This window comes from Nannospalax galili, unplaced genomic scaffold, assembly GCF_000622305.1.
Source record: "Nannospalax galili isolate Female #2095 unplaced genomic scaffold, S.galili_v1.0 scaffold936, whole genome shotgun sequence".
NCBI lineage: Eukaryota > Metazoa > Chordata > Mammalia > Rodentia > Spalacidae > Nannospalax > Nannospalax galili.
This window is the reverse complement of record NW_008337142.1, coordinates 84,329-98,843: the sequence shown is the minus strand read 5'-3', so window position 1 is coordinate 98,843 and position 14,515 is coordinate 84,329. Positions and strand designations below refer to the sequence as shown.

At 39.4% G+C, this 14,515-nt stretch overlaps 1 protein-coding gene across 1 annotated transcript; it reads right to left on the bottom strand.

Annotated features, from left to right (window-relative positions):
• Nucleotides 1-3,762: 3,762 nt before the first annotated feature.
• LOC103733370 (olfactory receptor 5AN1-like) lies at nucleotides 3,763-4,716 on the bottom strand. The gene has a single exon (XM_008832187.1). The coding sequence runs from the start codon at nucleotides 4,714-4,716 to the stop codon at nucleotides 3,763-3,765; it is 954 nt and encodes a 317-aa protein (XP_008830409.1).
• Between the last annotated feature and the right edge of the window lie 9,799 nt (nucleotides 4,717-14,515).

Below are 14,515 nucleotides of genomic sequence, written 5' to 3'. Positions count from 1 at the left end.
GTTCTCTAAAGAAACAGAACCAGTAGAAAGAACAAACGTGTGTGTGTGTGTGTGTGTGTGTGTGGTGTATTTATTAGCTTAGCTTGCAGGATAGAGTCTGAGTAGTCCAACAATGGCTGCACTACACTGGAGAGGCTGAGAATCTGTAGTCGCTCAGTCCACAAGGCTGGATGTCTCAGTAGTTCCGATTTGGTGCTGAAGGTCTGACAAATTCCAAAAGATCAGCTAGTCTTCAGTCTACAGCAGCAAGACGAACTCACCAGCGAGAGAGAAGGCAAGCCGCAAGAAGCCAGGCATTCTCCTCTGCCTTGGCCTTTTATACGGCTGCCATCAGAAGGTGACACCCACATTTAGGGTGTGTTTCCATCTTTAGATGATCCAATCAAGATGATCTCTTTCATTTCAGTTAATCCGAGATCCAGTCAAGTTGACACCCAGGATTAGCCATCACAGTATGGTATTGTATAATTCAGATGTCTCTGTGTTTATTCTTTGTCCAGTTGACCTGTCTAATGGAGACAGTGGGTATTGAACTCCTGTGCTATTAGTGAGTTGTGATTAATCTGTGTCTTAAAATCCTGTGGCACTGTTTTTATGAAGGTGGGTGCACCAGAAGTTGGTGTAATTATGTTCATTATTGTATTATCTTCTTGGATTTATTGCTTCTTTGGTCAGAATGAAGTGGCCTTCTTTATCTCTTCTAATTAGTTTTAGTTTGAAGTCTATTTTATCAGATATTAGAATTCCAACCATTGCTTGTTTTGTGGTGCCATTTTCTTGGAATATTTTTTCCTTCCTTTCATATTAAGACAGTGCCTATCCTTGAAGGTGAGATGGGTTTCTTGCAGACAACAAAATGATGGATTTTGTGTCCATTGATAGTTAATTATTGATGTGTATTGGTTCTTGTCCTTTTAATTTGCTTTCTTTCTTGTGTAATTTTGTGCATCAGCAGCTATACTTTCATTTAGTTTCATTCTGTTGCCCCTTGAGTATAGTCATTCCTTTCATCAACTCTTTGCTCACGAATTCTCTGCATGGCTGGTTTTGTGGACAAGAATATTTCAGCCTATTCATGTAATGGAAGATTTTTCTTTCCTCTTCAACTATAATAGAAATGTTTGGTGGGTAAAGTTTTCTGGGTTGGCATCTATGATCATTTAGAACTGGGAATACTTTGGTCCTGGCTCTCATAGTTTGCATTGAAATGTCAGCTGTAATTCATATAGGTTTACCTTCATGTGTGACTTCTAATTTTTCTTTTTCAGGTTTCAGTATTCTTTCTTTGCTCTGTGCATTTATTGTTTTTACTATGATATGTCGTGGGGAGTTTCTTTTCTGTTCCTATCGATTAGGTGTTCTATGTGCTTCTTGTCTTTTTTTAATTTGGGGAAAATTTCTTCTACAGTCCTGTTGAAGATCTGGCAAATACCAGCATCCTGAGATTCTTTTCCTTCCTCTAGGCCAATGATATGGAACTTTTGTCTTTTAATGGTATCCTACATTTCCTCTTATTCCATTCCTGTGGTTTTTAAATTCTTTCAAAAGCTTTACTTTAGCAGTTCAATTCTTGAGCTTTTTCATTGTCTTGATATTCTATTTTCCATTTCTTTCATTTTATTGGTGATACTTTCTCCTTTCATTTCTAATTGGCTTATTTAGTGTTTCACTTCCTTCTACATTTCAGCCCGAGTTTTCCTCAATATTTCTAGCTGCTTAGAAGCTAGAATGTCAGGTATGCTGCCATTTGTACCTGTCCCTAGCTTCTTTTAGTTCTTTGGTTTGTTAGTGCGTTCTTTAACTTGGCTGATGTCTTTGATCATGTTTAAAATTGTTCTTTCAAATTCTGTGTCCTGGTTTATCTTTAGGGGTTTCTCTTTGTAAAACTCTTCTATAGAACTATTAGTGTTTGGTGGGAAAAAATTATTTTGGATTTTGATGTAATTGTTTTTTAGTTGTGATACTGGCATGTGGATTTCCTTTGTTGTTTGTGATTCTGGTGTAGGATCCAAGTCTTCCTTTGTTGAGTTTAAGCTGTTTGTGTTTCTATACTTGATTATTTACTTATTGTGTATGAAAATCTCCCTTTTATGAATCTCCCTTCATAGGCTTCAGGGTCACTCTTTTTACTTTATATTGAAGGAACCACATGTTTCTAATCCAGCTACTCAGGAGTTCCTGCAGAGGCCCAAGTGCTCACATACTCTAGATGTCCTCCTAAAGTCTGGGTGCTTCTAGACAGAAGGCACAGCAGAATGTGGGAGGCTTGCTAGGCAGAGGCTGGAGTCAGGTGATATCAGGCAATCTGCAAAGGTCTGGGCCCCTACTAAAAGGCACAGAAGTCTATTCCTGCAGCAGTGAGAGAGGATGTGGGTGGTCCCAATGTAGAGGGGTGGGCATGGCAGGATTTGGGATGCTCACCACAAAGCAGAGGCCAGATTCACACACTTTTAGGCAGTGTGGAAAGTTCTGGGGCTCTGCTAAAGAGCAGAGATGCTTATAGCTACAGCAGTGGGAGAGGCTGCCGATGGTCCTAGGTGTAGGAGAATGGGCACAGCACAATTTGGAAAACTCACTTTGTGGAACTAAGAAGGTAGTCCAGAGATCTTGGATGCTGTGCCTAAGGCTAAAGGGAGAACAGGATGTGGGGTAGGGGAGATTGAACTTGTGCAGGCTGTAGGGAAGTCAAGGTACAGTGGGTGGCATCAGACTTACCAGGGAAGGAGGCTGCTCTCAGGAATCCAAGCCAAGGTGGGGGTGAGGACAGCCAGGGTAAAAGGCTGGTCTCAGGAATTCAAAGGCAAGTTGGGGGAATGGAGAGAATGTGTGTAACAAAATAGAAAAATTGAGCTGGTCTGAGTACAAGGGATCAGGAAGTAATAGACAGATCTGAAATAAGAGGGCAGTCCAGAGGTGTGGGTGCTGAGAACAAAAGTGGGCGTGTGCTCAAGGCTAGGAGTTCAGGATGTGGGGTCAACACCTCAAGTATTTAACAATTTTTCTGCAATTGGTGGTGCCATTTGGGGAGAAATAGGACTTGTAGCCATGATGGAAGAAGTAGATTGCTGGGGGTGTGATTTAACCTTGCCTCATTTCCAGTTAGTCTCTCTTTGATTCCTAGGTCTACTTGAGGATATGCACCTTAAGCTTTCTGTACCATATACCTCCTGCTGCCAGGTATACCTGTCATGGTGAACCTTTTTCCCTCTGGAACTACAAGCACAGTAAACCCTTTCTTCTGTAAGTTACCTTGTTCATTGTGTTTTAGCACAGAAACAGAAAGTAATTACTACAATGAGCCTTCTTTTCTAAAACTCTACTTTAATAACAACACCAAGTAGTATCTCTGTATAAGAGTTTGGAACAGTAGCCCATGTAGTCAGCTCTTAGAACATAAAAGTTCATAGGGACCTCGCACATCCAACACAGCATAAGAACGCTACCCACAAATATTATCAGCAACTTCTGATCATCACTTCCTGAGTGCATCTAAACTAATCAAAAGATGGATCTATGTTTTGCTGTGGAAACACCATCCTATAAACTCTAAGTAGATTTCATTATCCACAAAGAGCCATATAATCCATGGGGGAAAGAGAATGTGTTTCTGAAAATATTGTTGGCTATTGATTTATATTGAAATATTTACTGTTTCAAATAATTATTTCTTCTTCCAAACTCTCATGAATTTCATAGTATTCCAAATAAGAGCACTTTGTTATAGATGATGGTGATTATGACAGGGTCCAAATGTCAAACATTTCAGAATCTGAGACTTTGACAGGTACCTGTATTCTTCATCAGCCTTTTAATGGCATCTTTGATTTCCTTGTTCCTCAGACTGTAAACCAAGGGGTTCAACATTGGAGTCACTACAATATAGGACATGGAAGCAAACCTCTCAAAGCTAGAGGAAACCCCAGAGCTGGAACGCAAATAGACGAAGACACCAGAAATATAGAAAAGAGAAACAGCTGTCAGGTGAGAAGCACAGGTGTTGAATGCCTTGAACCTGCCTTTAGTGGATGTGATCTTCATGATGGACAAGATGATATAAACATAGGCTATCATGATAACTAGGGCATTTATTATCCCAAAGACTATTGTTAATATTGCAAGCATAACTTCTGTAAAGAAACTGTCCATGCAGGATAGATGTATGAGCTGGGTTATATCAGAGAAGAAGTGCCTGATGACATTAGGTCCACAAAAGTGGAGCTGCAGCAAAGCAAAATTCAGAGATATTGAACATGTGAATCCTCCCATATAAGGTCCCATGACCATCTGAACACAGAGAGTGGGTGACATGATGGATGAATAGAGCAGTGGTTTACAAATGGCAGCATACCTGTCATAGGCCATGGCTGTCATGAGGCAAGATTCACTCGTCACCAGCAGTGAAAAGAAAAAGTACTGAACTACACAGACCACAAAGGTGATAGTTTGCTTTTCCTGGAAGAAATTGAAGAGCAGTTTAGGGACTGTAGAGGTGACATAGCAGAGGTCTATGAAGGACAGATTACTGAGGAAGAAGTACATAGGGGTGTGGAGGTGGGAATCCATCCTTATTAAAACAATGAGGCACAGGTTCCCGGTCAGAGTTATGATGTAGATGAGCAGGAATATGATGAAGAGCAGTGCTGTGATTCTGGGGAAATCTGAGAATCCCAGGAGGACGAATTCAGTGATCTCGGTAATATTTCGTCTTCCCTTCATTGCCTCAGTGCTTCTAACATGAGAAAGGAGACAAGAAACCATGCTATTCAGCCAGGTAAAACTACATCACCATTTTCATATCACTGTCGTATCAGCTCTCTTTTACCCTTATGAGCCCCAAGAAGAAGTGATTCACTATCTTTCTGTTGGAAGACCCCAGCCTTTCTTCTTCAGTTGTCAGTAAGAATCAACTAAGTGTTTTAATTCCCAATGACATCATGGAATTTAATGAGATTTAAAAAAGGACATCTGGGGATAAAATATTGACTTGCTGGGCCTTAACATATATTACAGAATGTATGGAATCTGGGGGAGGGTTATAGGGCAGATGAAGATAAGCAAGGGTATCTAAATATTATTGATGTATGAAATCCACAAATTTCAGTAAAAGGTACAAATATAATTTAAAAACTGAACTTGTTAGTTGACACTTGTAATCCAAGCCCTGAGACAAAAGCATATTTGGGGCTCTAATATGTACCTCCAAATGTCCTTTCCTGTGAGTCCATATACTGGAGTGGAGCTAACCTACCAGGAGTCCCATGCTTGAAAGAAACTGTCTCTGACCAAAAGGAAACAGAGTCTTCCAGACAGTTGGTCAGTTACTCCAATGAACTCAGCAACGACAGTTTGAAGAAGTCTCAGGTAAATTCACATCAGAAAAAAAATCCCAATCTCAATTCCAATCATAGACCTGAGAAACTAGGTAAGAAGCTCCACCCTGCATATGGAAATTTGGGCCATAGATGGATGCTGAGAAGGGCAGAAGCTGTCTCATTTTGATTTTTTAAAAATATTTTATTTATTATTTTATTTTACATGTATGAGTGTATTGATTGCATGTATGTAAGTGTATCCCTACTGTGCAGTGTCCTTGGAGTCAGAAGAGGGAGTCAGATCCCCTGGAAATGGAGTTAGGATAGTGTTAGCCATCATGTTGGTTCTGGGAATCAAAGACTGGACCTCTGTGAGAGAAGCCAATGCTCTTAATAGCCAAGCCATCTCTCCAGACTCTCACTTTGATTTTTAAATATTATATTTCTATACTGGGTGTGTTAACACCCACTTTTAATCCCAGCACTCCAGGGAAGGAATCAGGCAAATACGAGTGAGTTTGAGGCTATCTCGTCCATATAGTGAGCTCCAGTTATGCTGTACTACAAAGTAAGATGCTAAACCCCACAAATTACTTTTTTTAGTTTGGCATGTACATGTGCATGCACATTGTGCAAGACACAGCATGCATGTGGAGGTCAGAGATCAACTTATAAGAGTTACTTCTCCCCTTCCATCATGAGGTTCCTGAGAATTGGACTAAGGTCCATCTTGAGGACAAGTTCCTTAACCCACCTAGCCTCCTACCATCCCTCAACAAATGTATTAAAAACATTAATAAATTTTATTTTCTCACTATTGGAAAGTGCTTTCTTTTTAAGGGCATGGAAAGAGAAGCTTGTAGCAGATTTTAAGAGTAAAATATCTTAGTTATGATACCATTTCAACATAGGAAGCTCATGCTTAGAAGTTGACAGAGAAAAGCTTCCAAGCTTTTGGAATAAACATGTCAGAGAAAGAGAAAATATACAGAAAATTCTAGCTTCAGAAATGAAGGCAATAAATCACATTTTTATGCTTTCAAGAACTTCAGAGTCTTTTTGTTTATGCTTACAGTGATGCTAAGAAAATTCTTCAGATTATCATATCTACTGTCAGAGTTAACGAAAACATCTTTAAATTATTCATTTTCACAGAGAATTCCCCTAGATATCAAATATTGGATCAGTTCACTGAAAATAAGAAACTCCTGATGCACCAGCTCACTAAATTCCATCATTATTTTACTGTATTCTGGTGCCTGGCCAGCTGTGCTTGATGAATTCTGTATAATCAACTAGTCGAAGAAAAGAAAGCAGAATCAGGTTGTTTCCCTTTATTCACAACACAATTACCCTGAAGTTTTATCTATATTCTACTGTCTTTGGTGAGGATTTTGCATGAGTTTGCCATCTCCCAAGGCAGTCTAGAGAACCAGCTGTTGTAAAGATTAGTCGGAGTTTCCACTAGGTGGATACAGCTAATTGACACTCTTTCCATTTCTAGACCAATGAAGAAGTGATCAGCTTGAGAAGGTGTTTGAGGATGAGCACAGCTTAATCAACAAGAACTCATGCAAAATAAGCTTCTACAAAACAGTCAGACCAGCACTCCTGGCCTGGAGTGGGCATCTCTGGTGTCTGTGCTGCCCAGGCTGGTGTTTCTAGACTACTAGGCTCAACAAGGAAATACAGCTGTGTGGAGTATGCTCATGGACTAATGGATTCTACATGAATGATCAATGATTACAAAATCTCATTTCCCTCTTACTTCTAGAAATCATGAATCAAAGATCTTTATTTACATGGAAATGAAATTATTGTGATTTCCAAAGCAAAGTCCTCAAGTACAAGAACTACTTAAGTGTCCTTCAGGTAGAAGAAAAAATGGAAAATGGTCACAAATGTTTTGATCATAGGAGAGTCTCCTTAAACTCAGTAAATTACTTTTTGATTCAACCCATAAATACTGCTTTTAAATAGTATAAGATTTTATACCCATTTCACATTCAACTCTAAATAGTCCTATTGTTCCCATTTTATGTATTAAAATAAAGAAGATTAAGGGTTGGAGAGATGGCTCAGCGGTAAGCACACTGACCGCTCTTGCAGAGGACCTGGGTTCTATTCCCAGCACCCACATGGTGACTACAAACTGTCCTTAACTCCAGTTCCAGAGGAATCCAAAGCCCTCTTCTGACCTCCACAGTATTGCACGACATGGGTGCACTTACATACATGCAGACAATACACTCATACCCACAAAATAAAAATAATAATAAATAAAATATCTTTAAAAAAGTAAAAAATAAAGAAGATTAAAAGCTCAAGATCAAGGTCACATACTTATGAAGTTTCAAACCTACAATTCAGCACTATCAGTTACCCACAGTAACGTGGAAGTTTGAGAGTATTCATTCATTGGGCAGAGCATTTCCATGAAGAGAAAAATAACCCAAGGAAGAGTCTTAACTGGAAGTCGAGGAACTGAGGAGAAGAAAGATATAATAATAGGAAATGAGATTCAAAATGCCCTCTTCCCATGGAGTTTCCAGGAGGACTCACTTACTGAGATAATGTGGAAGCCACGATTTTTTTGTTTTTTCTTCTGACCTTGACCCAGATCAAAGGAAATAAAATTATTTCCAATGGTTGAGATTTCCTATTTCTTCATCAGTCTTTTTTTTTCTCTGGGCTCACTGCACTCCTAGATGGGTACTTTTGGCAACAAAACTGACTGTCAGTTCATAGAAGGAGAGATAGTCACAATGGAATCTCATAATTATACCACTGAGAGCAGAGTTGGAAAGACAAAAGTCAATTACAGAGAGAAGACACTCCTGGCATTTAGTTTCTGGTGTCTTGTTATGGAGAGGTTGTCCCAGACTGGCTTTCCCTGCTGATTTCAGGTCCTGCACTGCAATGTCCTTCTGAATCCAAGTTTATTTTCCATAGTCATATCAGGATAACAGGATTATAGTTTGTCTTATCACCCTTGGAGACTCTTTAACTAGAGAGGACACAGAGATAGCTCTAGTCCCAAGCTCTCAATTTACAGCTGGAGAACCTGAAACTAGAGATGCTCAAGATGGCATACTCAGCTAGTAGTAATTTTGATTGATAATAGCTAATTAGCTATGTATATATTTCACTACTTACAAAGCACTTTCATTACTGATGCATAAGTTTTCTCAAACTCTTGATTTAAATCAACTAGCACAGAAGCCCTGAAAAGCAGATACAGTATTATTTCTCACTCATGTGTAAAAAAACATGTCACTGAGGAACATAACAAAACAAATTCAAGAGAGTCACATCTTATGATTTAAACTTTGTCTGAGAGTTAAATATCCAACAATATGAGGTGCATTCCAACTGCCACTTGAGCAATACTTGATTTTTGAGCTAATTTACATCTCAAATTCTAAGTATCTTTACCCAAGAAATCAACCTAAAAACACTAATTTTATAGACTAACCCTTATTAAAACCTCATCTATCCAGAGATAAATGTAGTCATGACATTGGGAAGATATTCACTTCTCTTGAGACTATTATATAGTTCTTTTGAAATTATAACACTATTAATTAAATATATGTTAAATAAATGGGATATTAGGACTGACAGAATGGCTCAGAGGGTGAATGCACTTGCCACTGAGCTGGACAACATGAGACTGATCCCTGGGACCCCCATGGTGAAAGGAGAAAATCAACTCCCAAAAATTGTCCTTTGATCTATATGTGTGTACGTGGCACAAGTGCACACACATACAAATACACACACTCAATACATGAATGTAATAAATTGGGAGGGGTGAAACAGGTTCTCACTATATAGTCCTGGCTGCCTTGAAACTCATTATGTTGGTCAGGCTGGCCTTAAAATTACAAAGACCCATGACCCCTACTTCTTGTGTGCTAGGACCAAAGGCATGGACCACCATGAACTGCTAAATTTGTTTTAAATAAATATTATAGAAATGAAAGTATTTCACCTCTATTCTGTCTTATTACCCTCAAGATTATCTTTATTCCGTCTTTTATTGTTAAATGTAATTTATGCTTTCCTGTCTGCTGAGTGCTGCTCCATTCTATGACAAAATGGCAGCTTATGGTCTCCACACCTGATAGATATTTGCTCTTTCCCCTTCAGGCCTATTACCAGTAATCCTACTATGATCATGTTTTTTATGCCCTCCTTGTACATGAATGGAAGCTTCCTTGGGTGCACACAGAAGACTACAGTTGCAGAGCTGACTTGGGTGCACACCTTCAACTTCCTCAGATAGTTTCAACTTTTTCCCCAATGATACTGTGTGAATTCATTTCTCACCAATGGTGCCTGGGAATATCTGCTGCTCAAAATCCTTTCCAAAAATCTCCCACGTCAGGTTGCTAACATTGTTTATAGTGGTATATCAAATTACAGCATTAACTTCCAGTTCAGTACATGATAATTAGGCCAAACACCATTTCGTACGTTTATAGATAAAATGCTTGGATACACTATCTACTCATATTTTTCTTGAGTGATTTTCTGTCTCCCACTTTCTGGGTTATTGTAGTATTTTTCACATATCTTCAAAGCCAGTCTTTTGTTAGATGTGTGTCTTCAAGTGCTTTCTCTCAGCTGTGTCTTAAAATTTCATATTTGTATAACATCATTTTGTGGAAATTAGTTCAAATTTTGCTCTCTATATATCTATGGTGCCATCATAATTTGATTCATTATTTGTAAAGAATATTGTTTCTACAACAGCAAGAATACAGAGCAATAAAATAAATGAATCTGAAATGGATCTATCATGATTTGAGTATGGGTGTAGGTATTATACGCACTCTAATAATATTCCTGTACTTTACAGATCAGAAGATAAAGATTCAAGGAGATGGTCATTTGTAAAGTGAGTCATGGGTCTCTATCAGCAGACTGTCAGCCTCACTGCTATTCTCAAGGGAATGAGTCCTTCTCACCCCTGTAGTTCCAAGGCAGCAGGCTCAGTGCTTAACTTCCTGTAGGTTCTCAGTGGAAGCTAAATATCTGAATGTATTTGGCTCCGAAGGTGAACTCTTCTTGATGTCTGTCTATGCAGGCGACACTGCCAATATATCTGAGGAAGTGGCTTAGTGGGAAGCTTACCCAAATACACTTCATCTGCTTCCTTTCTATCTCTGTGTAACTGAGAATCTCAGAGGTTTTTCTGCCTCCTGACACAGCAGCTTCTGCAGATTGTCTTAATAGGTCTAGAGTGCTAAGATCAGATAGCTCTATGTATAGACTACTGGTGACCTTTATGGATAGAGCCCTTCAGATGTCTTAAACTCCCTGCAGTCTCTCGCTGTTCATAGAACAATTGACATTTAAGTTATGAGAGGGTCTACAATGTAAATCCACCCTCTCATTCAGCATATGGAAAATGATGTATAGATGAAATATAACATTTCATTCAACTAGCACAGCTACTCAGAAGAGGAAACAAGAACATTTATCTGATTTGCTGTCTTTTCTCTGCACAGTCATGTCTGTATTCTCCTGGCTTATATTTTTCTCTGTGTGACAGGGTTTCTCTGTAGTGCCAGCTGACCTGGAACTCGCTATGTGGACCAGGCTGGCCACGAAGTCACAGATCACCTCCTACCTCTGCCTCTGGAGTGCTGAGACTGTTGTGTAGGCCACCATGCCCAGCCTTTATATTTTTATTTTCACATGTATTGTGTCACATACAACCAAGAAAGAAAACATGATGCATTATTAAACACTGACATTTATGTTTATCTGTCCCCATTAAAAATGTTACAGTTCAGAATTCTAAATTTCTAAATGTTATCTAAATTGTGTGTGTGTGTGTGTGTGTGTGTGTGTGTGTGTGTGTGTGTATTCATGTGTGTGGACTTGTATGTGAAGTCGGAAGACAACCTTGGGTGTGTTCTGGGTATCAAACTAGGGTTCTCATGCCTGCAATTTCCAAATTGAGCTACCCTCTCAGCCCAAACAAAGAGAAACTCTTTTATGTCTCATTTACCAATGAATAATTAGTGAAACTTATATAAATTGGCATGCCAGTCATCTAGAACATTTTCTGTTTGAGACCAAATAATTCATGAGTTCTTTCTTATCTGCTGTACTATAGATTTACTTCAACCATCTTGCACTGTATTACATGCAAAATTTAAATGATGGTAATTTTATTAGATGAATTTGTTCTTGTGGAGTCAGTGGGCTCTTCACTAGGCACACAACTGAAGAACTGTGTTCCCCCTTTCAGAATCTACTAGCAGCCAAATGAAGATTTTAAATTTTATTCATGAACCATGGATCCTAATCAGATGTGATGAGACCCTTCCTTATTTTCTTTTCATTCAAAAATACACTAATAAATTTATCTAGAAAATCATCCATGTTGCCTATGATATTGACTGCTTCCCTTGGTCAATGTGGAATTTCTGAGACCAAGCTAAAAACATATTTTAGTTGCATACACTGATCCAGCTGATTTACATAATCCTACAGTCTATAATGTACCATAGCACCCAAGCTCTGCTAGGAGCAATTCTGAAAAAAAAAATGGCATTTTCACTTTATCCAGGGTAGTGATTGGAATAAGAATGTTGCACAGGCTCCAAGTATATAACACTTTGGCTGCAGTTGGCAGTGACATTTTGGGAGTATTAGGAGTTGTGGTCATGGTGGAGGAAGTGTGATTTAGCTTTGCCTCATTTCCAGTTTCAGTGCCTGTGTCTGCTTGAAGATGTGAGCCCTCAGCTTTCTGCTCCAGCTGCCTCCTGCTGGCATGTCTCTGTGTCATGAGGGACTTCTTTTTTTAACATATTTCTTATTTATTATTTTATGTTATTTTATGTGTATGAGTGTATTGCCTCCATGTTTGTAGGTACATCCGTGTCAACCAATGCCATCAGGGATCAGAAGAGGGCATCACTGGAGTTACATATAGTTCTTAGCCACTATGTGGGTGCTGGGAATTGAACCTGGTTCCTCTACAAGAACAGCCAGTGCTCTTAACTGCTGACACATCTCTCCAGCCCCTCATGATGGACTTCTTATCCCTCTGGAACATAAGTCCAATAAACCGTTCCTTCTATATGTTGCCTTGCTCACTTTATTTTAGCACAGGAGCAGAAAGTATTCAATACACTGAACTTTCTTCTTTAAAACTGTGCTATAATGACAACTTAAATAAGTACCTGTGTATAGAGTTCTGAACAGTCACCAATACAGTCAGTTCCTGGAACATAGAAGTTCCCAGGGACCTCACACATCTAAAACAGCATAAGAATGTTACTCTCAGCTTCTTGTGCCTGCTTAAAGATGTGAGAGCTTAGACCCTACTGGTCCTCCTCCAGCCATCTCTGCTTCCATGCTTCCCTGCCATGTTGGACTGACTCTTGCCCCTTTGGAAATGAAAATTAAATAAGCTTTTCCTTTCATAAGTTCTTTGGTCATGCTGTTTCTGTCACAACAACAGAAAAATAACTAATACAGTAATTGGTACCAGAGAGTGGGATGTTGGCTGTGAAGAACCTGATTATGTAGGATTTTGGAAAAATGTAGAAGACTTTGGAAGTTTGGGTTAGAAAAGTGGCTAATTGCTGTAAGCAGAGCTTAACAGTCCATTCCAGAAAGAGCCTAGAAGAAAGTAGTGCTGAGAGAAATGTAGTTCCAGATGGAAATAAGGACTTAAGCAGCAATTGCAATATTCTGGCAGAGAGTCTGGCTGGAGTCTTCTCACAGCCAAAAAGCCTGCTAAGCTGAAAAGCAATGGACTATTTTCTCTGACAGAAGAAATTTCAAGACAGCAAAAGGTAGAAATGGTGGCATGGCTATTAATCATGAACTTTATGTGATCTACAATGAAAAAGAGCAAATGGGGCAGAAAGAAATACAGAATGTACAGTTTTAATTTTGAAAAAAGCACTATGAAGATTACTGTTGGAGCCAAGGCATTTGCTAAAGGAGATGATCCTGTTGATAAAGAGATTAAAATGATTAAAGAGAGGCCTAGTTTTTTTTTAACAATGGAGAGCCTTCCTCAAGGGCAAGATCACACCCAGCTTAGCCTCCAACTTGTAAAAGGAAAATTATGCAGAGAAAAAGAGGAAAGCTGAAGAGAAAAACCTCAGAAGTGAACTAAGCAGGCTGGGATCCATCCTTAACTTGCAGCCAAACTTGCAGACAAACTTGGCAGTGTCTACTGCCTGGTGCTAGCTTTAGAGGCATGAACAATGCAAGAGTGAAGGGGTCATCAGTTCTTCCTCTGCAGTTTCAAAGAGCCACTGAAGCCAGGCAGCATACAGCAGGGGTTCCTCTGCATAAACAAGGGCATGATTGGCCATTGTGTAAAGCTATTAAAGTAAATCCTTGTTGGCAATGGAGACCCCAAGAAGACAGTCATAATGCCAGAGCTGTGAGACATCTGCCAAGCAGAGCTGCATACAGAGAGTGGTACCAGCCCAAGACAGAGATGTATTTTCCACACAACAAAGCTGGAGAGGCTGAGCTATCTAAGAAGCCCTTTGAAGTTAAAGTCCCAGAAGTCCCAGAAGTCCCAAAAGTCCCAGAAGTCTCAGAAGTCCCAGAAGTCTGATGTGAGGCTATTGGATTTGGTGTTTGTCCTGATATTTTTTGGTCTTGTTTTGGCCTGATATTTCCTCACCATGCCTATATTCCTCCCTTTTGGAAGGGAAATGTGTATTAAGTTCCACTGTATGTCAAGAGTACATAATTTGTCTTTTGATTTTAAAGGGGCATGAAGTTAAATAATTTCCCTGAGTCTCAGAAGAGACTTTGGACTACAGAGTTTAGAATAATATTGAGACTGGTAAACACTATGGGGACTTCTAAGGATGGGCTAAATGAATTTTGCATTTTATATGGTCATGAGCTTATGGGGGAAAGGAAGTGGAATGTGATCCCAAATAAGCTCCAAGTATTTGGGTATTGTGTCCCCAGTTGGTGGCATTGTGTTGGGAAGTCTTAGAAGGCATGACCATGCTACAGGAAATAATTCACTGAGGGCAGGCTTAGAGAATTCTTAAGGATTGCCAGATCTCAAGTAGCTGTCTTGCTTCCTATGCCTGTTTGAAGATGTGAGGCCTTAGCCTCTGCTGCTCCTCCTCCAGCTGCCATGCCTCCCAGGATGGACTGAATATTGGCCTTGAAAGACACAGGCTAAATAAACTCTTCCA

What these genes read in the sequence shown, in the direction of transcription:
- LOC103733370 (XM_008832187.1), bottom strand. Translation starts at nt 4,716, where the DNA reads ATGAAGGGAAGACGAAATATTACCGAGATCACTGAATTCGTCCTCCTG.